The following is a 23,910-nucleotide window of genomic DNA, read 5'->3' on the forward strand; positions in this document are numbered from 1 at the left end:
CTGGCATATTAATGGACATAATAAATTCTGTTGAATAAATTAATGGATTTTGTTAGTTCTGTACCCATTTCACGGAGGGGTTAAATGAAGCCCTTGAGAGACAAAGGCTTTAGGTAAGTGCCTCTGTCCAAGTCAGTCGAGCACAGAGCAGCTCTGGTCCGATTTCCCTCAAATCCCTTGCCCTCGTCCCAACATCAGAATCTAAAGGCTGCAGCCCCCGCCCCCAATCCTGGCAGAAAATTCCCGCGGGTTCTCCCCGCAGTGTCTCCTGGATTTCACCAGGGGGCAGCAGAGGCGACACCCACGAGACGGCTGGGCGGGGCCGGGAAGGGCAGAGGGAGAGGGGTTCCGCTTCCGGCGGGGCTTGCCGCTTCCGCTTCCGGCGGCTTGGTGGGTAAGCCGCTGACGAGAGGATGGACGGCTTGGTTGCTCATTGCTCCGCGCGGCTGCTGCAGCAGGTGGGACCGCGTGGGTCCGCTGGGAAGGTTTGGAAGGGAGGCGCCGGGGCCCGGCTCCTGCCCGGGCAGCGATAAGGCGACGGCAGCGAGGTGGGGACCGGCCTGCGCTGCCTCGGAAGCTAATGCCCTCCCAGAAACGCTCTCCCAGAGGTGGGAGAGGAAGAACCCGTGGTTTCCAGGCCCGGGTGACGGTGACGTTCAGCGAGGTGGAGGGTCCACCTCTCTCTGACTTCCCCAAGCCAGCGTGTCCGGGGGGTGGGGTGCTGGAGCCTGGCGTGTTGAGTACAGCCTCGAGCAGTGCTCGTCTTTTCCCGAGCACGCGCGCGCTCTCGGTGGAAGCGCGGGACCAGGCAGAGGGGCCCTGGGTCCTGTTTGCAGCTCAGCCACCGTTCTCGCCGTGCTCCTGAGCAAGAGGAATCCTGAAAAGCCCGTGCAGTCGTTCATTATCAAGCAGGAGTTTGCTCTCTTGCCCTCAGTATTCGTGGGGGGAAGAACTGTCATACTTTGTCAAAAAGTGACAGTTCCCTTACCCTCTAGGCCCAGGTAGGGAGAAGTGGGAGGGGTGATGGGAATGTAGGTTACGCAGTGTCATCTCATCACGGGAACTGCTTTATGCTAAATCCCTCACAACAGTGCAAGTTGGTCAGGTAGATTGGCACGTTCTTTACCGCTCTCCTCGCATGGTCTTTGTCCGTGGGGGGCTGTAAGTACCCTCTCGCTGGGTTGTGATAAGAATAATAGAGATAATTTCTGAAAAGTGTTAGTTCAGTGCCTGGAACATAACGTATGCTCATTTATGGCAATGTTTTCGGCTGTAGTTATGTCCAGGTAGACAATCTGACAGTTAAAGTGAGGGCGTGTCTCCCTTAGTAATGCAGTTAGGTTGGAAGCTTGATTTTCTTTTGACTGGACATGTCTTTAGTTGGAGGAGAACATCTAGGCTAGGACCTACGACCCTGGAAACAGGAAAAAATGGGAAAATCCTTGTGTCTCAGAAAAGGCGGAAGGGGTGGCACTTGAGCCAAAAAAGAAACAAGCGATCTGAAGCTTATCCCCTTGCATGCTTAACACTCCTGTTTCTCCCCGCCAACACACGTGCTTCGTTTTTTCTTATCAAGGATAATATCCTAATGTCATCAAAAACCTCAAGGAAGAAAACTCACGGCTTATCCTAAGGAAACTCCTTCATTCCCATCACCTCTGCCACACCCAGGTGGAGAGGAGGGGAAAGGAGGAAGTAAGCCTGTGGTTCAATTTATCACGTCGTGGGAATCATCAGTTATGACGGACCGAACAAAGTGGCTTTTCTTTCCTAGGAGAAAGAGATTACGTTTCTGACTGCTGAAATTGATCGGTTGAAAAACTGCAGCTGTTCAGAAGCTTCTTCAAATTTGGAACAGTTGCGGGAAGAAAATTTAAAATTAAAGTATCGGCTGAATATCCTTCAAAAGGTGAGTACTCTAGGTTCTAGTTTCATTCTACAATTTAAATTATTGTGTCTTTTTTTAAAATCCTTGTTATCGAAGATTCTGAAAGCATGCCCTGAGGAATTTGGAAAAAGGAGTGAAGAAACCATGTCCTTTCTCCCTGCATGAGACAAGTTAGGACTCAGTTTTTGGTGCAGATAATGGAGCAATTGCTCTTGTCCTTCTAGGGCCCTTTGAAATGTTTCATCATACTAAGTGTTTGGCCAGCTTAATTTTACATAATTGCTTCTATCAAATGGAAATATTTTTAAATACACCCACAGCCCTTCTCTGCTTTAAGTTGGTTATTGTACAGTTTTACTTTCGTATTTTACAACGTCATATATATATTTTTTTCCACTTAAAATTTCAGAACATTTTTTTCCAGGAAGCTTGTGTTGTACTGGTTATTTAATGACTTCATGATCTAACGGTGTTTATAAGTTTTGTCAACATAGTGAGCTTGCTTCAGTTGGGGTTTTAATTTCTTGGCCTGCCTTTCAGGTCTGCTGATGACACATCCTAGAGGATGACCTCACTCCCATAATTGTTCTCCTGTGTGTGTACTACTTTCAGCCAGGCTGCACTGGCATTATACCTTTTTTCCAAAGCTTACCCCATTTATTCATCTTAGACTCTGCCTGCCCCACTCCCGTGAAGTCTTTTTTATTACCTGCTGTGATCTCTTCCGCTTAAAATAGCTTTGAGTCTTCTAAAATCACAAAATTCCTTTTCCATGGAATTGCCCCCAAAATATCTCACCTTTCTGATTACCTCATTCATTCTGCACTTACTTCTACTCATTTCCCTATTATATTTATTTCAATTCAGAGGTATTGTTAAATGCCTAATATGTGCTAGAGTCTAGGAGGGAAGAGATACAAAAGGAAGTACAATGTATTCTAATACACATTTTCATAATGGGAACTAGCTCTAATTGTAAATAGGAGAATTCCGTCAGTGTAATGTGGAAGGCATATTGGTTCTTTCGTAGATACTTTGCCCTACTGAGTAACAGCACTGAATACAAAGTACCCAACAGAGAACAGCAAGCCACAGAAGAATAAATAGTGCGGGATGCCCATTTTCCCTACCCTCTTCCTCTGGCTCACTTTGGCCACATGCTCTGAGTTAGAAACACGTGTTGGATGGTTGTCTCAGAGACATTTTTGCCCTTGTTTTCATTAACTCAACAGCCTCAACTCTTCCGTATACCCCCTCCTACTGAGCTGTCTTCCCCCCGCCCAAGATTAAGTCTTATATTTACTTAGTACTTATTAGAATTATGGGTATGTTTTTCACCAGTGACAATGTTAAGATTGCTATGTGATGGTACTCTTATTACAAAATCAGAGATTTTGAGTAATCTGCTTCTGATGCTAATTTTCTCATAAGCTCTGTGGTTTTAGGAGGTTTTGTTGGTTTTTTTTTTTGCATAATGTGAGGTGTTTCAGAATGCTTATAGTGAGTTATAGCAAAGGTGTTTGTACCGTATGTAATATTTCTTAACCTCATGGAACTTACCATTTTGGGGGAGAAAAGACTTGCACATACGAAACAGGTTGGGGAAAAGTATTTAATTATAGTCAAATACTTAATTGCATGGTGCAGAAATCAAGTACAATGGATTCATATACATGTGTTTACATATATACACACAAAAACATACACACATCCATACATATATACTGATATTCCCAGCCTTTAAAAATAGATTGAGATTTATCTACAATTGGTTTTGGGTCTTAGGATCATATCTAAAAACTTTAGTATTGTGTCGGCCAAAAAGTTTGTTCGGGTTTTTCCATTAAGATGTTAGAAACCCGAATGAACTTTTTAGCCAACCCAGTATTTGTTATTGGAAACCTTTAGATTGTGATAAGCATATCTTCCCCTTTTTTGAGTGTGGCATCACAGGGGAGTCAATTATTGACTAACTAAAATTTTAAATCAGTATTTTAGTGAGTTTAAAGAATATAATTTCTTCCATATGGTAGAGAGGGTGATGAGGAAGCATAGAACCTGAAATGCTCCATTCCAGCAGTACTGACCATGAATCCTGACTTTGCCACTTGCCTTTGTTATCTTTGGCCAGTTACTTAATCTCTAGCCCACAAGGAAATGATGATAGTAGTCACAAACCGAATTTTTGTTATGTAGATGAAGTAAAATAATGCACATAAATAAATAAAGCACTTGACTCAGTTCTTGAGACTCAAGTTACTCAGTAGTACTCAGTTCAGTACTACTCGAATAATAGTTTTCATTGTTCTTGTCATTCATACTGCACATCATTGGCATTTTGACTGATGTAAAGTTGTGATTACTTTGTAGCAGCATTTTCATTTGTATTCCATTATGAGCGTATGTGTTCAGTCACCAGTCATCTTGACCTGCTACATGGCAGGTACAATGCTAGGTGCCAGGGATAGAGCCATAAATAGGACACTTTCTTTGCAATCAGAAGTCTGGTGATACAGACAGATAATTTGGAGAAGGTATGAAAAGTGCAATAATAGAGGTAATTAATTAATTCTACACCATCTTATGTGAATATATTCCACTTCAGAGAAAGTGAGAAATAGGAGGTAGTAGTAGTCCAACATGGGAATAGCAGTAAGACAAAACAACCTGTTATTCTGATATATTAATATTACCCAGCAGTATTTTTTATCTGTTTCATTTCATGCCTTGAAGGGGTCAACATTTTAATGGAGAGAATATATTTTTTTATTTCTTTTGTTCATAGAGCTTTCAGTTCCAGCATTTGATAAGAAGTTATTTAGGATTTATTTTGTATTATTTTCTCTGTGCTTTAAGGAAGCTGAGAAAATCCAATCAGCCCCTTACTCTCTATTGCTAATTTCTGTTCTGATAAAATAACTGTAGAGAGCTTCCCTGGTGGCGCAGTGGTTGAGAGTCCGCCTGCCGATGCAGGGGGCGCGGGTTCGTGCCCCGGTCCGGGAAGATCCCACGTGCCGCGTAGCGGCTGAGCCCGTGAGCCATGGCCGCTGAGCCTGCGCGTCCGGAGCCTGTGCTCCGCGACGGGAGAGGCCACAACAGTGAGAGGCCCGCGTACCGCAAAATAAATAAATAACTGTAGAAAGAAAGTACTCAGGACGTTTTTACATGTATGTCTTAGATGCTATGGGATAGACTTGTCCTATTAATGTTTCTCAGCATATCCTAGGTATGAGAGCATTACACTATCAGTGTATATTACCTTTCAGTTCTTCTGAAGACATTTCAAGGTTTCGCAAAATATTTGGGAAAATTTTGTATGATAATTTAGAATTTATTGACATTTTCATTCTTTTCTTACAGAGTCTTCAAGCAGAAAGGAGCAAACCAACTAAAAATATGCTTAACATCAATAGTTGCCTACAAGAGGTCTTTGGTTGTGCCATTAAGGCTGCCTATCCAGATTTGGAAAATCCTCCACTGATAGTGACACCAAGTCAACAGCCCAAGTTTGGGGACTATCAGTGTAATAGTGCTATGGGTATCTCTCAGGTGATTATATTATTATAAAGCATTCTTGATGATTTGATTTTCTTAAGCATTATAATTATTACCATTTGCATAAATAATATCAAATTGTATCCTCAGTGAAAACATTTTCCACGGTTCTGGAAAATCTTGAAGAAAGGGAATATGTATGTTTTTAATTTTTAAAAACCACTAATTTGAATATTTAAATTATATATATATATTATATATATATATATATTCTCAATGTTTAAGGGTAATAGTTGGTATTGTTTTGGCACTTCCCTCCTTTTGTGTCCAGGATGGCTTTGTGTTATTGTTGAGGGATTAAAAGTTAGCTGTCTAGAACCAGCATTCCCATCAAATATTTGGTGGAGATGTGTCTTTGAGGTGGGCTTGTGTATTTCATATTCAGGCAGAGGAGTTCCCTGTTTTTAAGAGCTACATTGTCTAATGTGTTAGTAGTTTATTGCCCCTGGTTTGGGACTTTTTCTTTCTCTTCATTGCTGAATAGAAAGGCTTCATCTAAAGAGACCAGATTTTTTTCTAGATAATTTTTATGTGTCTACGCTGGGGTTAAGTTTATAAGGGTGCTGTTTATTACTCAACTCTGAATATTTGCAAATTAGGAATGTGAATATCCTGGAAACGGGCATTATGACTAAAGACTTTAGAAGTCTTCATTAAAAAGTTCTAGCTAGTTTTGGCAACTCATTTTCAAATGGAGGTCCTGTGGTTTTGGCACTTTTTTATTCCTTCTGGCACTTTGATGTCTGATGCTTTAATCAATCCCTTTACAAGGTTATTGGTCTCTGCTTTTCTGCCTTTTGATGGGTCTTATGTCAAATGCATCTGATGCTTTGTCAGTTGTGCATTTCCTACTACCTTGCTGAAACCTGTTGTGTAATGAATCATTTATGTTTTATAGATGCTCAAAACCAAGGAGCAGAAAGTTAATCCAAGGGAAATTGCTGGAAACATTATCAAACACCTCCCAGACAATGAATATATTGAAAAAGTTGAAATTGCTGGTCCTGGTATGTCATAATGTTATCTTTCTTAAGTAGTTGTATTGATTGCTGAGTCCTTTAGAAATAAGAAAACTTTTTTTAGCCGTGCCACGCAGCTTGTAGGATTTTTACCAATAGTTTCCCGACCGAGGGATTGAACCCGGGCCCACAGAATTGAAAGTGCGGAGTCTCAACCACTGGCCCGCCAGGGAATTCCCAAGAAAACCATTTTAAATATAAACATAGGGTTATAACTTGTATACTGAACAAGATGATGAAAGCACCTTAGATTGAGAGTTAGGAAACTGTAGTTTTAAACTAGACTTAGCCACACTGGTCTTGGATGAGTTAACTTTTTCTCCCTCTGGCTTAGTTCTTCATCAGCAAAAAGGAGATAGACCATGGCAGGTATTCTGTACGAAAGAATCACCTATTTTCTGTTAAGAGGTAAATAAATCATTTACTGAGAGTGAAGGGGCCCTGAAGTAAGAAGCTTTCAGGAGAGTGGTGAAAGTTTGAAATAGATGCTGAAACAGGGAACTTACAGGAGTGCTCAAGCCAAGGCCCCAAGTGGTGTTGGAAGCCTGAAAAGTTTTGCCAGAACCAGACTAAGGCTCTGGAACCAGCATAAGTGAAATTGAGAAAGGCTTTGGGGGTGAGCAATCCTCAAGTTTGGAGGCTGTCTGATTTTTTTTCTCTTCTCTATTCTTTAGGTTTTATTAATGTCCACTTAAGAAAGGGCTTTGTATCACAACAGTTGACCAACCTCTTGGTGAATGGTGTTAAACTACCTGCCATTGGAGAAAACAAAAAGGTATATGTACAATTTTTGATTGATATAATAATACATTAGAATTGTGTTAGTTATAACTAGGAATGGCTTTTACTTCTACTGAGATTTAATCATTAATATTTTGAGATTATGAACACAGCTGTGAAGTAACTTTTCCCCTGGGTCTTGATTGCTATGTGATTTTTCCTTTCATTCCATAAAGCATTTGAGGTAGCCAACCGATATTTATGAGTTATCTCTGAAATAGAGAATAGAATTTGTTTAAACAAATTTGATTATTTTTCAGTTAATAATGGACAGGTTTCATCAGAAAACCTAACACAATTGAATTACAATGCAAGCTACTGTTTAAGTCTTAAGTTTATTATTAAATGTTATTAATGAATATGTTAGCAGAATAAAATGTTTATACCCCTTTAAAAAAAATCTTTATTATTTATCCTAGGTTGTAGTTGACTTTTCCTCTCCCAACATAGCTAAAGAGATGCATGTAGGCCATCTCAGGTCGACGATCATAGGAGAGAGCATGTGCCGCCTCTTTGAGTTTGCAGGATATAACGTGCTGCGGTACGTACTCTTGGCTTTCTTTGGAGATTTCTATAGACAAGGGAAAATGTCACTTGAGAAAGAATCTTTGACTAAATCAGTGATTCATCAGTGTGGTTCTGCTTCATAATCACCCATTAGGCTTTTAAATTATGTCCTTGGCCCCTCCTCTGGACTAACAGCTTTTAAGACTTGGGGTAGGGGGCGGAACCAAGGAAAAAGCTCCCCCATTTGTTCCACAAATATTTCTTGATTGCCTCGTGTATACTAGGGGTATATAGTCTAGTGGGAGAGGTAAGCAAGAAACAGATGGTGCTGGGCCTTGTAGGCCATGGTAGGAAATTGGGATTTTATTAAGTGCAGTGAGAAGTTATTGGAAAGTCTTAAGTTAGTAGGGCATGTAATCTAATTAGAGATTACTCTGGTTCCTGTGAAGAAGCTAGGCAACTAAGGGAGAACTATAGTAATGAATTAGAAGGCTGTTTTAATAATCCAGTTAAGAGATGATCTGGTGGTTTGAGATTAGATGAAAGCCGTGAGGAATGAGAAGTGGTTGGATTGACATATTTTGAAAAATTTTGTCCATTGACATTTGGGAACCACTAATTACACTAAGATAATTAGTTGAAAAGTTAAATTTTCATAAAATTGTGGTAATGACCAACATTGGCCCAGCTGCCATTGTCCCAGTTAACTACACAATAAACAGATCACAGTCCACTGATAGGAAATTCATTCAGCAAATCCTAGAGGCCTGCTGTTTGCAGCCTCCATTCCTGGGTATGTGATGCTAAACATAACAGACCTGGTCTTTGCCTCTCAGACCAGTTGAGGAAACACCTCCATAAAAATATATTACTAAATGTGATGTACTGGCACTTAATGTTAGTGGTTCCTAATGGAATATAATTCCTCTAATTTAACCATGTTTATCATTTTAAAGTGATTTTATGTTCTGTTTTTGGTATTAGATTAAACCATGTAGGAGATTGGGGAACCCAGTTTGGCATGCTCATTGCTCACCTGCAAGACAGATTTCCGGATTACCTAACAGTTTCACCTCCCATTGGGGATCTTCAGGCTTTTTATAAGGTTTGATTTCATTTATTGTTCTATTATTTGTGTGTTTATCATTTATCACAATTATTTGTTTTCCTTAGAGAGTTTAAAATGGTATTTGAAGCTACTATAACAGTTGCTAAACTCTGTTCCTTAACACATCATGCTTGCTTTTTTTATTGGTGTATGTTAAAAATTTAATTCTACTACATTACCCATTCTTAAGTGAATTTAGGAGTTTGTTAGTCAAAATACATTTTAATATTTAAAAATTTCTGATGCTGTAGTTTTCATCTTCATTTTATATATTTTGAAAGCGTTGTTAAGTATCTATAAACAGTTTTTTAAAGACAATTTACCATAAACCATAATTTTAAATCAGTTAGTGTGACTCCTTTACTTATCCGTATACAAACATTCAAACATGTATTATATCATTTGTGGTTATAATATCATTTTTATATTCTGCCTGTTAAACATTTTATCAAACTCTTTCATGTTACTTTATACCAGCACATTATTTTGGATTTGTGGACCAAAGTTTATTTCATTCCCTATTGTTGGATTTTCTTCCCCCATTTGGGGGGAGCTCAAACTTCATACTGTAGGTCTTTTTCCTTTTTAAAATTGTTTCCTTATGATAGACAGTATCCCAAGAATAGGATTACTGCATTAAAAAGTAAACATTTGTGGGTCTTTTGGTTGGTTGTTATTGGGTTTTTTGAAGTTATTTTTGTATTTTGGTATGTATTTTCTAATGAAAAAATTGAAAATAAATTGTTTACTGGTGGGTGAAATAACTTACAGTCTCTTGGGATTCTGTGCACTGAATATAATGAGGCAAATCTATTAATGCAATAAAATTTTTTAATTGCTAAATTTTAAAACCAAGGTAAAAGAAAAGCCATATATTTCCAGTTTTTTTTAAACACATAGATCTGTAATTATAAAGAAATGTCTAGAATTTCCATCAAAATGTTATTGCTGGTGAGTTTGGGATGGGATTAACAATATATATATATTTTTTTTTAGTAAGCATGTGTTGCTTTCAAAATAGATATAAAAACAATGAAAGCAATTTTATTTTTAATTACAAAAAAAATTGCTCATCCAGAATGGAAAATAGAGCCCAGAAAATTCCTCCTCATCTGTTAGCTATTCATTATTACTCTCCCGGAACGTAGCATTGGTGTGAATTGGAAAAGTAGAGGTAGCACTGTGGTGAGAATTTTATATTTTTATTTATTTATTTTGCGGTACGCAGGCCTCTCAGTGCTGTGGCCTCTCCCATTGCGGAGCACAGGCTCCGGACGCGCAGGCTCAGCAGCCATGGCTCACGGGCCCAGCCGCTCCGCGGCATGTGGGATCGTCCCAGACCGGGGCACGAACCCGTGTCCCCTGCATCGGCAGGTGGACTCTCAACCACTGCACCACCAGGGAAGCCCAAGAATTTTATATTTTTAAGAAAAATTATTTCAGAGGCAATAATAGGGTTTTATTGGCGCATTCATTTGTAACAATACTCTTTGTTGAGATAGAGCACTTGTTCTGGTGTTCTAAATTTTTACTTCCTCACTCTGGTCTATTTGTGGGGTTTGTCTAGGTCTTTTTGAGAAATGTACAAATTTTTTATCTAGAAATATGGGGGTCACTCTTTACAAACCTTACCTTTTTTTTTTTTTTTTAAAACACAGGAATCCAAGAAGAGATTTGATACCGAGGAGGAATTTAAGAAGAGGGCATACCAGTGTGTTGTTTTGCTCCAGAGTAAAAATCCAGACATCATAAAAGCTTGGAAGCTTATCTGTGATGTCTCCCGCCAAGGTGAGTTTCTGGGCTTTGTTCATTCATCTAACAGATACTATTGCATACAGTTTCTTGAGTATTCAAAATTGACCTTGAATGACATGTTAAATTTTCAAGGACTAGCAAATTATTTTTCTTAAGTATTTTCTGAAGTTGAAACTGCAAAGAAAGTTTATAAAGACAGGCAGGTGCAAAATTTAACTTCCTCAGAAGTCAGGAAAAATTAGTTAGGAAAGAAAGTAGAAGAGAAAAAGATGCTATTCACAGTAGCATCCAAAGCTATAAAAATAGTTAGGAATAAGTCTATCCAAGAATGCGTAGGGCTAAAATGAAGGGAAATACACAAAAGAATGGAATAGAATGTTTGGACAGAGTGTCATGCAGAATCCCCTAGTTCTCCACATTTATTTGTGGTTTTAAGACAATTTTAACATAATCTGAAAGGTCACTTTGAGGAATAAATGAACAAGAATAGCCAGTAGATCTTTGGAAAAGGCTGAGGGCTGTTTTGCCACACTAGGCAGTAAAATGTGTTGTGCTACTGTAGGTTATCTTGTGTCACTAATGTGTGGCTAGAGAAACAGATAAATGATACAAATTAGAAAAAAACTATATAAGAAAATTCAGTAAACAGTTGAACTCCAAATAGGAAAGGCTTTTCTTTTTTTCTTCTCATTTACATTTTCTAAGAGTAAATTTTTTATTTTTTTTATTTTTTATTTATTTTTTTTTGCGTTACGTGGGCCTCTCACTGTTGTGGCCTCTCCCGTTGCGGAGCACAGGCTCCGGACGCACAGGCTCAGCAGCCATGGCTCACGGGCCCAGCCACTCCGCGGCATGTGGGATCTTCCCGGACCGGGGCACGAACCCGTGTCCCCTGCATCGGCAGGCGGACTCTCAACCACTGCGCCACCAGGGAAGCCCCCTAAGAGTAAATTTTTTAAAAATTACAGTAGGTATTTGTTCCTTGCAGGAACAAAATAAATGTAGACAGGAAAAAAGGAAATACATTATCTGTATTCCTCCCCACTATTAATAATTTTGATATGTATCTTGCTATATTCTTTCCAGATTTTCAAAGTGGCAGTATGTATGTAATGCTCTGTTTCATACATTTTCATGTAATTAATTTCCTTCCAAATGCTTCAATTAAATAATTTCTTTTAAGGTAAGATGCATGTTTCCTATTTGTTTAAATTATACATTTTCTTTATTTGGTAACTTTTTCCCTAGAGTTTAATAAAATCTATGAGGCGTTGGACATCTCTTTAATAGAGAGGGGAGAATCCTTCTATCAAGATATGATGAATGATATTGTGAAGGAGTTTGAAGATAGAGGTGAGTTGTTTTTTTTTTTTAACTTTATTATACAAATTTTCAAACATAGGCAAAAGCGGAGGGAATATTCTAGTAATCCCCAACTCCATGCACTTGTTACCCAACTTAATTATGAATGCAGGCCGATCTTACTATGTCAGTACCTTCCTATATACACTGCTTATATCATATAATTTCATGTATAACTGCTTTGGTTTGTCTCTGAAACAACAGGCCCTTCATCCCACCCCAAAACCACAATACCATTATTATTCCATGACAGTTAATAATTCCTTAATATTAAATAGTGAGTCAGGAGTTCAAATTTCCCAAGTTGATTCATAATCTTTTTTAATCATGAGTATTTTTTTTCAGTGTCTGCACATTTGTTTGCTATAAATTCTGTAGGTCATGGGTTTCTCTCCATTAGCCCCATCCTTTTTTCTCATTTATTTGAAGAAACTAGGCTGTTTGTCTTACAGAGATTCCCATATAATGTTATGTAACAATTCCTCTATCTGTATTTTCTAAAGAGGTTTGATTAAATTCTGGTTTGTGTTTTTATTTTCTTCCCTTTTTTGTTTTGTCTTGTTTAATTTGCAAGAATGCCAATTTTTGGTTGGCTCTCTTACTATGATGTTAAGATGAATTAGTGGGTTTAGGTGTTGTCAGCCTGATCTATCCTTTAATTTCCCCATTAGACTTTCCCCTAGAGGTTTTAGCAGCTGTTGATTGTCATGACTTTGTTCCATTATTTCATTAGAGATTGGAAAACGGTGGCATTCTGTCATTCCTTTGTTACCTGGAATTCTCATGTGCAGAACTTTGTCACATAATCATTTTGATTATCCTGAGGTACAATTCATAGAAGACAAACAGTATAAATTCTTGGTCCTTTATTTTTCTTTCTTTATCAATTTTCAGAATAATAAATTAATTTCTTAATATCTTCCAGATGTGACAACTGGATTGTTTTTAGCATTATTGTAAGGTTTAATATCTTTTATGTTTTTCAACCATTTGCCTTAGATCTGGATTCAACCAATCTGATATCTGCAAGGAAACTTGGTTCCTTGAATGACAAATGGTATTTGTTAGTCACGTTCTGGAGCCTAGGGACCATACTTTTAAGATAATGAATTTTAAAAAAATTTTTTAATTGAGATATAGTTGATTTACAATGTTGTGTTAATTTCTGCTGTACAGCAAAGTGATTCAGTTATATATATATATGTGTGTGTGTGTATGTATGTGTAAATACATATTTTTCGTATTCTTTTCCATTATGGTTTATCACAGGATGTTGACTATAGTTCCCTGTGCTGTGCAGTAGGACCTTGTTTACCCATTCTATATGTAATAGTTTGTATCTGCTAACCCCACACTCCCACTCCCTCCCTCCCCCCACCTTGGCAACCACAAGTCTGTTCTCTGTGAGTCTGTTTCTGTCCTGTAGATAGGTTCATTTGTGTCATATTTTAGATTCCACATGTAAGTGATATCATATGGTATTTGTCTTTCTCTGTCTGACTTACTTCACTTAGTATGATAATCTCTAGGTCCATCCATGTTGCTGCAAATGGCATTATTTCATTCTTTCTTATGGGTGAGTAATATTCCATTGTGTATATGTACCACATCTTCTCCATCCGTTCATCTGTTGATGGACATTTAGGTTGTTTCCATGTCTTGGCTATTACAAATAGTGCTGCTGTGAAGATAGGGGTGCGTGCACCTTTTCGAATTATAGTTTTGTCCAGATATATGCCCAGGAGTGAGATTGCTGGATCATATGGCAACTCTAGTTTTAGGTTATTGGGGAACCTCCATACTGTTTTCCATAGTGGCTGCACCAATTTACATTCCCACCAGCAGTGTAAGAAGGTTCCCTTTTCTCTACCCTCTCTAGCATATTTTATTTGTACACTTACGATAATGAAATTTTAATAATGAGAAAAGCACAGAGAAGTTAGTAACTTCCCAGAGTTACATAGCTAATAAGTAATAAGTCTGAGATTCAAACCTGGGCAGTCTGGCTTCAGAGTTTGTTTTTTGTTTTGTTTTGTTTTTTCCGGTATGCGGGCCTCTCACTGTTGTGGCCTCTCCCGTTGCGGAGCACAGGCTCCGGACGCGCAGGCTCAGCGGCCATGGCTCACGGGCCCAGCTGCTCCGCGGCATGTGGGATCCTCCCAGACTGGGGCACGAACCCGTGTCCCCTGTATCGGCAGGCGGACTCTCAACCACTGCGCCACCAGGGAAGCCCCAGAGTTTGTTTTTAACCAGCATTTTATAGTGCCTTCACCTTACCAAGCATCAGTTTCCTAAAGTGTAAAAAAAAAACAGTAATAACAATATTTACTGCAGAGAGTTATTGTGAAGGTTGAATTTAAGGCTTAATATAGTATTTAGCACATAGTAGCATGCACTCAAAGATTGCTGTTTTTACCGTCATGTACTCTCCTGTCCTTTCTTGCATCCAAGAATTTTGTCTTTTTCATTATGAGTGTATGAACATGATTTTATTTTTACTTTTCACTAACCATTCTAAATGCTAAATCCTGCCATGTTTGTTTCCTGAACTCTGTTGCAGTTTTAACTTTAAAACTGTAAATGAATGAATACATTTTAAGAGGTAACGATAAAAATTGCATCCTCCTCCCAAAGGAAGGCTATGACTCCAGCTTGAAAACAAAGCACAGATTTCCGTGTTCTGTGTCTGCTGAGCAGGTGGGCTCCAGTGGGATGCTCTATGAAGAGTTTGGGCTCCAGTGGGATGCTCTATGAAGAGTGTAGTGTTAGTCCAGAAAACTGCCAGGATATCTCACCTGTGCCCTGAACACACCCTGGGTGCCCAGACAACCTTGACAATAGCCATTTTCCAAGGCTCATACTAGGTCACATTGAGGGAAAAAATCCTGTGATTTTTTTTTTGAGCTCTCTAATAAATATCCTATAATGGCTAAGCATTTATAGTCCTTTAAGTTTCTTTTAACATTATTAATAAAGTTTTTTTTTCTTCTAGGATTTGTGCAAGTGGATGATGGCAGAAAGATTGTGTTTGTTCCAGGATGTTCCATACCATTAACCATAGTAAAATCAGATGGAGGTTATACCTATGATACATCTGACCTGGCTGCTATTAAACAAAGACTGTTTGAGGAAAAAGCAGATATGATCATCTATGTGGTAGACAGTGGACAAGTAAGTGAGTTTGAAGATTTGTATATGTTTAGATTGTCCAGTTGGTGAGGCATTTGGCTCTATAAGACCCTATAAATTTCCCTACAAAAATTCAGAAAAGTAATGTAATATAAGGAAAAGAACAGGGTTTGGATTTGGCCAAACTTGTACACTTCTCAGCTTTCCCGCTTGTCTCTGTAAACTGAAAGGGTGTTCCTTTTCTCATGTATAAGGAATAAAGAAGAGCTTTTACAACTTTACTTGCCTTACAAGATGTGTGAGTGATTTGAATTTTACAAATTTTTATTCCTAAGCAGAAGAGCTTTCAGTCATTTTTTTAATTAGAAAGTTTAGCAAGTAACTTTCTCTTTCTATTTCTTTGTAGTCTTTACACTTCCAGACAATATTTGGTGGTGCTCAAATGATTGGTTGGTATGACCCTGCAGTAACTCGAGTGTCTCATGCTGGATTTGGTGTGGTACTGGGGGAAGACAAGTAAGTCTGGAAAATCTGAAGGTGGAAATGACACACCTGACCCCCAGATTTCTTTGAAAGAGGCTATATTTCATTTGATACCATAGTCTATGTATGCTGTAGTGGTGTACGCAGCTGAGATGTTTTGTACCTATGTCTTATCACTGCCAGAGAATGTAACCTTTTAGGGAGAATTCAGAGAAATTTTTAACATCTTACATTTAATATTGTCTTAGGATCACTTAACTAATCACCATATCATTTTAGATTTGGTGACATGACCTAAATACTACCATCACGTAAAAGTGGGTGATGTTTCTAAAAACTGCATAAGCTAGCTCAAGATGCTTAACAAGCCAGTGTACAAAAGCCCTAATTAAGCATGTAAAAGGCAGGCTAGGGGTGTCAGGGTATTTATTTTAGATACAAGATTATATGGAGACCAAATACCTTAGATCAGACATTTAATTGTAACATATGACTCTTCTGTATAGCTGCGCTTTTTTGTTAATTAGAAGACACTGGGTCCTTACCGTGAGCCATGGCCGCTCCGTGGCATGTGGGATCTTCCCGGACCGGGGCACGAACCCGCATCCCCTGCATCGGCAGGCAGACTCTCAACCACTGCGCCACGAGGGAAGCCCCTATTGGTTTTTTTGACTAACATTTAGATGATTATTCCTACAGTTAGGAGAAAATTAACACATTTACCTTTTATGTCTGATATTTATCACCAATATTTATATATTGGCATTTAATTTATCATGTAATGGCTAAGGAATTTTTTACTTCTTTTTTTGGTTGTTGTTTTATATTTCTGCATTCGGTATCATGTAATTATGGTGTCCTACACCATAAAAAAGAAAAATAATATCAGTGATAGTTAGCCAGTAGCAGCCTACCGTATTTTAAATAGTGACATTAAAATGCTCAGATTCTGCCATCTATTTTTTAGTGAATTTTTCTGTTTTAAGGCTTTTTACAATAAATAACTTATCATTTTATTTGATCATCTTCCTGTTTATTGAGCACCTCATTGGCTGGGTGCTCCACAGTGTGTACATGAAGATAACATAAAACATGGCCTCCTTCCTGAAGAAGAAGCCTGTCATCTAAAGCAGAGCAGTTCCCTGTGGAGCCTGTTAAAATATACATGCCAGGCCCTACCAGGAGAGTTACTGACTTATTAGGTCTACAGTGGGTATTAGGCATCTGTTTTTGAAAGCTCTTTTGGTAGTCAGGTATGCATCCCTCTTATTAGAACCACTGGTCAGAGGAGTAGACCAACACAAAAAGCAAAAATTCAAGGCAGGCGCAGGTAGGGAATAATGGGAAAGACCAGTTATTGCAAAGTGGAGACATTAAGGAAGGCTTTCTTACATTTTGGCTAGGCTTTATGATGGATATCATTTCATCACACAGAAGGTCTGGAAGTTGTTGGAACACTCAAGGAGGGGAGGGGATGGCATAAGGAAAGCTATGGAAGTATTTAATGTATTTTTGGAATAATAAAGGAGTTTTAATTCTATAATGAAGGGCAAGATGCTCCTTTTTAAGGCAGCTCTGAACATATAACTTTAACAGGAAGTATCACAATTACTTTGGCAGACTTTGTGTTAGATAGAAAAACATGCTTCCTTTGTACCATTATTGGGATTGAAGGATTTTTTTAACTTAAAAAAAACAGGAAGAAAAAGACGGACATCATATACTTGGATGTCTTGCAAACTTCTTTTTAATAGGTAAAATCCAATTTTCATGAAATACTTTTTTTTTTTTTTTTTGCGGTATGCGGGCCTCTCACTGTTGTGGCCTCTCCCGCTGCGGAGCACAGGCTCCAGACGCGCAGGCTCAGCGGCCATGGCTCACGGGCCCAGCCGCTCTGCGGTATGTGGGATCCTCCCGGACCGGGGCACGAACCCGTGTCCTCTGCATCGGCAGGCGGACTCTCAACCACTGCACCACCAGGGAAGCCCCTCATGAAATGCTTTTTAATAGTGCAGTTACTCAGGGCAGTGCTTATCAGTACTTTTGCCCCATCCACAGAGATTCTGATTTCAGTGAGTATGAATGGGGCCCTGGCATCCAGTTCTAAAGTTCTCAGGCTGATTCCGATATGCTTCTAGGGTTGGTTACCACTGGACAGGTGGAATTACTATTCAGAGAAATGCAAGTAAGATTCCAGTTAAGAATTTGCTTATTTCCCAAGCAGTTCTAGAAGCAAAAGTGTAGTTAATTAATGATTTTCTAAGAAGGTAAAACAACTGAGCCAAACTTCGTGTTCAGAAAACTGAACAAATTAACGGATGTCTTCTTTTTTTCCGTTTTAACGAATGTATTAAAGGTGAACATGTAGAGAATGCTATTAGGGGTCTAAAGCATAGAATGCTTGGAGTTGAGGGTTAATAGATGAAAGACACTTGACTGTATCTACTTTCTTTTGGCATCCTCCCTGGTTGTCAGCTGAATAAGGCAGTGTCAAACCTTAATTTTCAAAGATTTCTAAGTTGGAAGGTCTGCTTCAAAATCTGTTTAACTGGGACATTTAAATTTTATTAGGAAGAAGTTTAAAACACGATCAGGTGAAACGGTGCGCCTCATAGACCTTCTGGAAGAAGGACTAAAACGCTCCATGGACAAATTGAAGGAAAAAGAAAGAGACAAGGTAATCCAAAGACTTATTTGTGTATTGTGTAGCATGCATGGTGTTGTGGTTTTTTATTTTTGTCTTTATTGAGAGAACTGGGAAGGATTATAAGGAGTCAGTCCACTTTTGACAGGCTTATAGTACTCAGATTTTATTGCACAGTTTGTTTCTTGAATTGTTGAGTATTTATTGTGAAAATACAGTTCTTGGCTATTACAAAAGGCCATGGCCTTTTTCGCCTTTGTTAATGTGGCATAGAATATCTGCTTCTTATTGGCAGTTCACCTGTCACTGCTTTGAACCAGTGATGGGAGAATATTGAAGATTGAGACGGTCTGAGTGAAGAGCCTACATTAGAGTGTACGTCTGCTGAGCTCCTTTGTCTGGGAGCATTTGTAGAATGGTCATAGCAGTAAACACCTACCACTCTCGGCCACTGACGAGCCATCAGAGTAGGAAACATGATGGGCTTTCATAGCACCCTTAGAAAGGACTGAGGTTGGATCTGTGTGGAATTTGGAGGAACTGCATCAAAATGGAAAAAAAGCATCAAAAAAAATTTAAGATGGGAATAACAGAGGTCAAGGATTGAGATTCAAAGAGTCTTAGGTCTTTTACTCTCCTTCAAGTCAAGTGGTATTTTGGAATGAACATAATTACTATAAACAGAAGAGTAAAATGACAGAAAGAGACACAGAATAGGAAGAAATGTAGACATCAAAGAGCCAAACAAAAAAAAGGTTCTTTGAGGACACACTGTCTTGTTTGGTTTGGGTAGATCACTGATAATCCAGAGAGCATGAAGGCAGGCTGTAAGGCTACATTCTTCCCATCTGTTCCCTTTCCACTGTTAGCAAAATGAAATGTAAAATACTTTTTTTCTCTATTTCCAGTAGGTGGTTGTCAGGTATACCCAGTTGGTATCTCCAGAATGGTTTTGCCTTTTAGTTCTGGCCTAGGCACAAGTGGCACAATCAGATGAAAAATGGAAAATTTAGTCACCTAATCAATTTGTTTAGTCTGCATGATAACAAAAACTGCTTTGACTCTTTTATTTATTTGGCCATTTCAGCTAGTATCTTTTGATTTGCATACAGTAAAATGTAAAGCTTGACGAATTTTTACACACACATATGTATAGACATGATAACACCAACCAATCAAGTTATATTTCCATCACCCCAGAAAGTTTCTTGTCACCATAGATCACTTTTGTTTGAGGACTTTAATGAAATCATAACGTGTGTTCTGTTTTCCAGGTGTATCAGTAGTTCATTTCTTTTTATTGCTAGATAATAGTATGTATGTATTTATGACTGCATTGGGTCTTCATTGCTGCTCTCGGGCTTTCTCTAGTTGTGGCGAGCGTGAGCTACTCTTTGTTGAGGTGTGCAGTGGCTTCTCTTGTTGTGGAGCATGGGCTCTAGGCGCACAGGCTTCAGTAGTTGTGGCACACAGGCTCAGTAGTTGTGGCTCACAGGCCCTAGAGCACAGGCTCAGTGGTTGTGGTGCACGAGTTTAGTTGCTCCGCGGCATGTGGGATCTTCCCAGACCAGGGCTTGAACTCGTGTCCCCTGCATTTGTGGGTGGATTCTTAACCACTGTGCCACCAGGGAAGTCCCTAGCTAATAGTATTATGTTTCTTCTGTTGATGGACATTAGGGTTGTTTCTGTTTGTTGACTATTACAAATAAATTAATTTCAGCATTGCTGTTCAAGCCACTCTATGGGTACATGCACTTTTTCTCTTGGATGTATATCTAGGAATGGCATTGATGGGTTGTAGGGTGGGCTTATGCTTAACTTTATTAAAAATTGTGCCAAGGACAGAGTTGTAACCATTGTACACTCTCACCACTAGTATGTGATTGTTCCAGTTGCCCCATATCTTCCACTATAACTTTTTGTGAGTCTTTTATTTTAGCTTTTCTGGTGAATGTGTATTAGCATCTCACTATGGTTAAAATTTGCATTTCTCTGATGAGTAATTTATGTTGACTGTTGCTTATTGGCCATCTGGGTGTCTTTTGTGAAGGGTCTGTTCAAGTCTTTTGTACAGTGTTTGTTTTAGACCATCTATTCATTTATATTTATCCACATATTTACCCTTTCCTGTGAACTTTATTCCTCCCTGCAGTTTTTTTTATTGCCTAGGTTTGGTTTGGAGAGGGAGTTAGGGAGTTTCCTTCTTTCCTTTGTACTTACCTTGCTTGGGAGTTGCTGAGCTTCCTGTGGGTTGGGTTCCTCATCAGTTTAGGAAAATTCTCAGCCATATTTCTTCAAATATTGCATCTTTGCCCCATTCTATTCTGGAATTCTAAGTACATATATTATATTAGAACTTTTGACGGTCTCCCAAAGTGTCTTTCACTTTTTTTTTCACTTTTCTTCTCTCCGTGCTTTATTTTGAATATTTATCTACTTCAGATATTTTGCTGTTCTGTATTCCAAGTGTCTATTGAAATTTTGCTTTTCATACAGTCTTGTCTCATTATTTGAATACCTTAATCATAGTTTTCTTTTTAGCTTTTCATTTTGAAATTTTTCTTTTAGCTTTTCATTTTGAAATAATTTCAGACATAACAAAAATTGTAAAATAGTACAAAGAATTCCCATATTAGCTTCCCCAAACATTAACATCTTACAGCCGTAGTATGATTATCAAAATCAGGAAATTAACATTGCTGCAATACAATTCACTAATCTGCGGACCTTAGTCAAGTTTTGCCATTTGTCTTACAGACGTCCTTTTTCTAGTCCAAGATCACATGTTGCATTTAGTTTTCATGTCTCCTTATTCTTTTTTAATCTGGGCAGTTCCTTGCTCTTTCTTTGACTTTCATGATCTTGACACTTACGAAGGGTCAGGTTTTTTGTGGAATGTCCCTCAGCTGGATTTATCTGGTATTTCCTCATGATTAAATTCCAGTTATGCAGTCTTGGGAAGATTAGGAGTTCTTCTCACTTTTTTATTTCAGGAGGCACATGATGTTGATATTTCTCATGATTGTTAATAATTAATTTTGATCACTTTGTTAAGGTGATACTATCAGTTTCTCCACTGTAAAGTTACTATTTTTCTTCTTTGTAGCTAATAAGTATTCTTTAAACAATTCCAGACTTTAAAGTTGCTGTTGACTTGTTTTTGTTGTTTCTGTTGTCTTGTTTCTCCCTCCCCCTACCTCACCTCTTGGTTTTTAGTCATTTCATCTGACATTGTGGATGAAAAATTATAACGGTTCTAGATAATATCATTCATCCTAGTTAGGTTTTCTGGCCGACAGATAGCATGCCAGCTGGTTGTCTTAATGGTGTCCTTGTGTTGATGCTCTCTGGTGACTTCAAACGGTTGTTTCATATAACTTATTCAGCTTTTAAGTAGTTGATTTTGCTGGAAGGGTTAGTCTACTTCAAGCTACAGCATCATGTCCAGAACAGAAATCCTTACTTACTTACTTGTGACCTAATAATGCTTCAGAATGTATGACCAAATTTAGCAAAACAATATTAGATCTCCAGTTCTTGACACCCTATTTTAATTCCAGTTAATTACCTGACCCTAATTTTTGTTTTTATTTTACTGTACTTGTTTCCTGTAAGCTACCTCAGAATCTTTGATGGAATGAAGCGGATATAAACTAATAATTGGTGCTTTCCGTTTCTCACTTACTGAGTAACGTATTCAAGTGGACACTTCATAATTTACAAATCAAGTTTCTCATGGAAACATTCTTCGTTATGCAGAGCTGATGAATTGTATTTTCATTGTTCTCTTCTTTGTAGATTGGTCCATGTTTTCCTACCTCAGTGTTGATATTTATTAAAGTTCACTGATTAAAAAGCACCATTAGATGCTCCTTACGCCCATCTTTTGTCTGTGAGACAGGATTATGAAGTATTTTTTTCTTTTTCCAAAAGGTCTTAACCACAGAGGAATTGAAGGCTGCTCAGACATCTGTTGCTTATGGCTGTATCAAATATGCTGATCTTTCCCATAACCGGTTGAATGACTATATCTTCTCCTTTGACAAAATGCTGGATGACAGAGGAAATACAGCAGCTTACTTGTTGTATGCCTTCACTAGAATCAGGTAATTGTGGGTACAACATTGTTTTATTTTGAATCAAATGATGATCATTTCTAGTTTATATCAGTCACTTCTTACTACATGTTTCAATGGAAAAGAATGTACTTAACAAAGGGGAATGATGGCTGTTACCTGATTTTTCAGGTCAATTGCGCGTCTGGCCAGTATTGATGAAGAAATGCTCCAGAAAGCTGCTCGAGAGACCAAGATCATTTTGGACCATGAGAAGGAATGGAAACTAGGCCGGTGCATTTTGCGGTTCCCTGAGGTTCTGCAGAAGATTTTAGATGACTTATTTCTCCACACTCTCTGTGATTATATCTATGAGCTGGCAACTACTTTCACAGAATTCTATGATAGCTGCTATTGTGTGGAGAAAGATCGACAAACTGGTGAGTGCTTCATCCAATAGTCATTTTGGGGATTGGGCACCAACAAGGCATTTATTTGAGTTGGATGTAGGTGGTTTTCAATTTATTTTATTTATGGAAACCACCTCCCCCCCATTTTTCCCCCAGTTACACATTAATCCATATCATATACACAAGACAAAATTGAGCTAGCTCTAATAAAAGCATAAACGGAATTCTTCCCATTCCCAAACTGACTAGTTTCCCCACCCTCAGGCACATGGGATGGAACCATAAGACTCTAAAGAAAAACAATTAGAAGGCCACTAGGAATAGGATATTTCCAACAAAAGCAGTGTGACTGAGGGTCCCAGAATGAATCTTTGTGGTTCTTGATAACGAAAACTACCCTTGGGGGAAAAAAATGATACCTTTTGTAAGCTTTTTGCTCTACCCTGTTAAAGAGTTAATGAAGTAGACTGAATTAATGTGTTACATGGCAAGTAGGCATTTCTGAGAGTCATGCCTGAGAACTAAAACTTCATTAGGAAAAAAATCTCACCATTATGGTGTTAAAGTTTATAGTTAATTCAGACCATGAGGCCTAGGAAAGCACTCTAAAAAGAAAGATAAAATACAATCTAATCAATGCAGGCCTTGTATCTCTTTTATCATCAGTTGAAAACAGATTTCTTGAACAGAACACTTATATTTCTTAGATTGTTTCCCCTTATAGTTTAAGGTAAAGGTGATTCTAATTAAAGCCCCAAAACATCTATGGGTTGGGCTATTCACTTCTCAGTAAAATCCAGAAGTAACATAGATTCTTTAATAGTGATTTGTAAAAAGAAAATTTACTGTCTTTTTCTATGTTCTCAGGAGAAGTATTGAAGGTGAACATGTGGCGTATGCTGCTATGTGAAGCAGTAGCTGCTGTCATGGCCAAGGGGTTTGATATCCTGGGAATAAAGCCTGTCCAAAGAATGTAATCCTCCTTAGGTTTGAACACTGTGTGTTTTTACCAAAGTGGCCATTAGCATTGTTTGCTTTTTCACAATCATCAATCATGTGGATACAAAAACAAGTAAAAGAAATTTGTCAGCTATCTACAGAACATGTGGTTCTTTATCTCTCACAACTAGGCTTCTGAAAAGAAAAATACTTCCACTAATTTTAATTAAATAAGGAATCCCATTTATTGAGCCCTACTATAGTCCCCAAGAACAC

General features: G+C 38.4%; 1 protein-coding gene across 1 annotated transcript; it reads left to right on the forward strand.

The window, feature by feature from the left end:
• The first annotated feature begins 338 nt into the window (after positions 1–338).
• Positions 339–23,788, forward strand: RARS1 (arginyl-tRNA synthetase 1). Its single transcript, XM_004315099.4, has 15 exons — positions 339–458; positions 1,775–1,909; positions 5,249–5,437; positions 6,342–6,450; positions 7,137–7,237; positions 7,662–7,783; positions 8,734–8,854; positions 10,516–10,645; positions 11,861–11,965; positions 14,967–15,145; positions 15,510–15,619; positions 18,158–18,263; positions 22,164–22,336; positions 22,478–22,725; positions 23,563–23,788. The coding sequence occupies exons 1-15, from the start codon at positions 414–416 to the stop codon at positions 23,670–23,672; spliced, it is 1,983 nt and encodes a 660-aa protein (XP_004315147.1). The 5' UTR covers positions 339–413; the 3' UTR covers positions 23,673–23,788.
• The last annotated feature ends 122 nt before the right edge of the window (positions 23,789–23,910 follow it).

Source organism: Tursiops truncatus, chromosome 3, assembly GCF_011762595.2.
Source record: "Tursiops truncatus isolate mTurTru1 chromosome 3, mTurTru1.mat.Y, whole genome shotgun sequence".
NCBI classification, from domain to species: domain Eukaryota; kingdom Metazoa; phylum Chordata; class Mammalia; order Artiodactyla; family Delphinidae; genus Tursiops; species Tursiops truncatus.

Excerpts from the sequence above, each read along its gene's own strand:
- RARS1 (XM_004315099.4), top strand. The coding sequence starts at position 414 with ATGGACGGCTTGGTTGCTCATTGCTCCGCGCGGCTGCTGCAGCAG. Across the intron at positions 5,438-6,341 it reads GTGCTATGGGTATCTCTCAG|ATGCTCAAAACCAAGGAGCA; the intron begins GTGATTATATTA and ends TATGTTTTATAG. Across the intron at positions 15,620-18,157 it reads GTGGTACTGGGGGAAGACAA|GAAGAAGTTTAAAACACGAT; the intron begins GTAAGTCTGGAA and ends AAATTTTATTAG.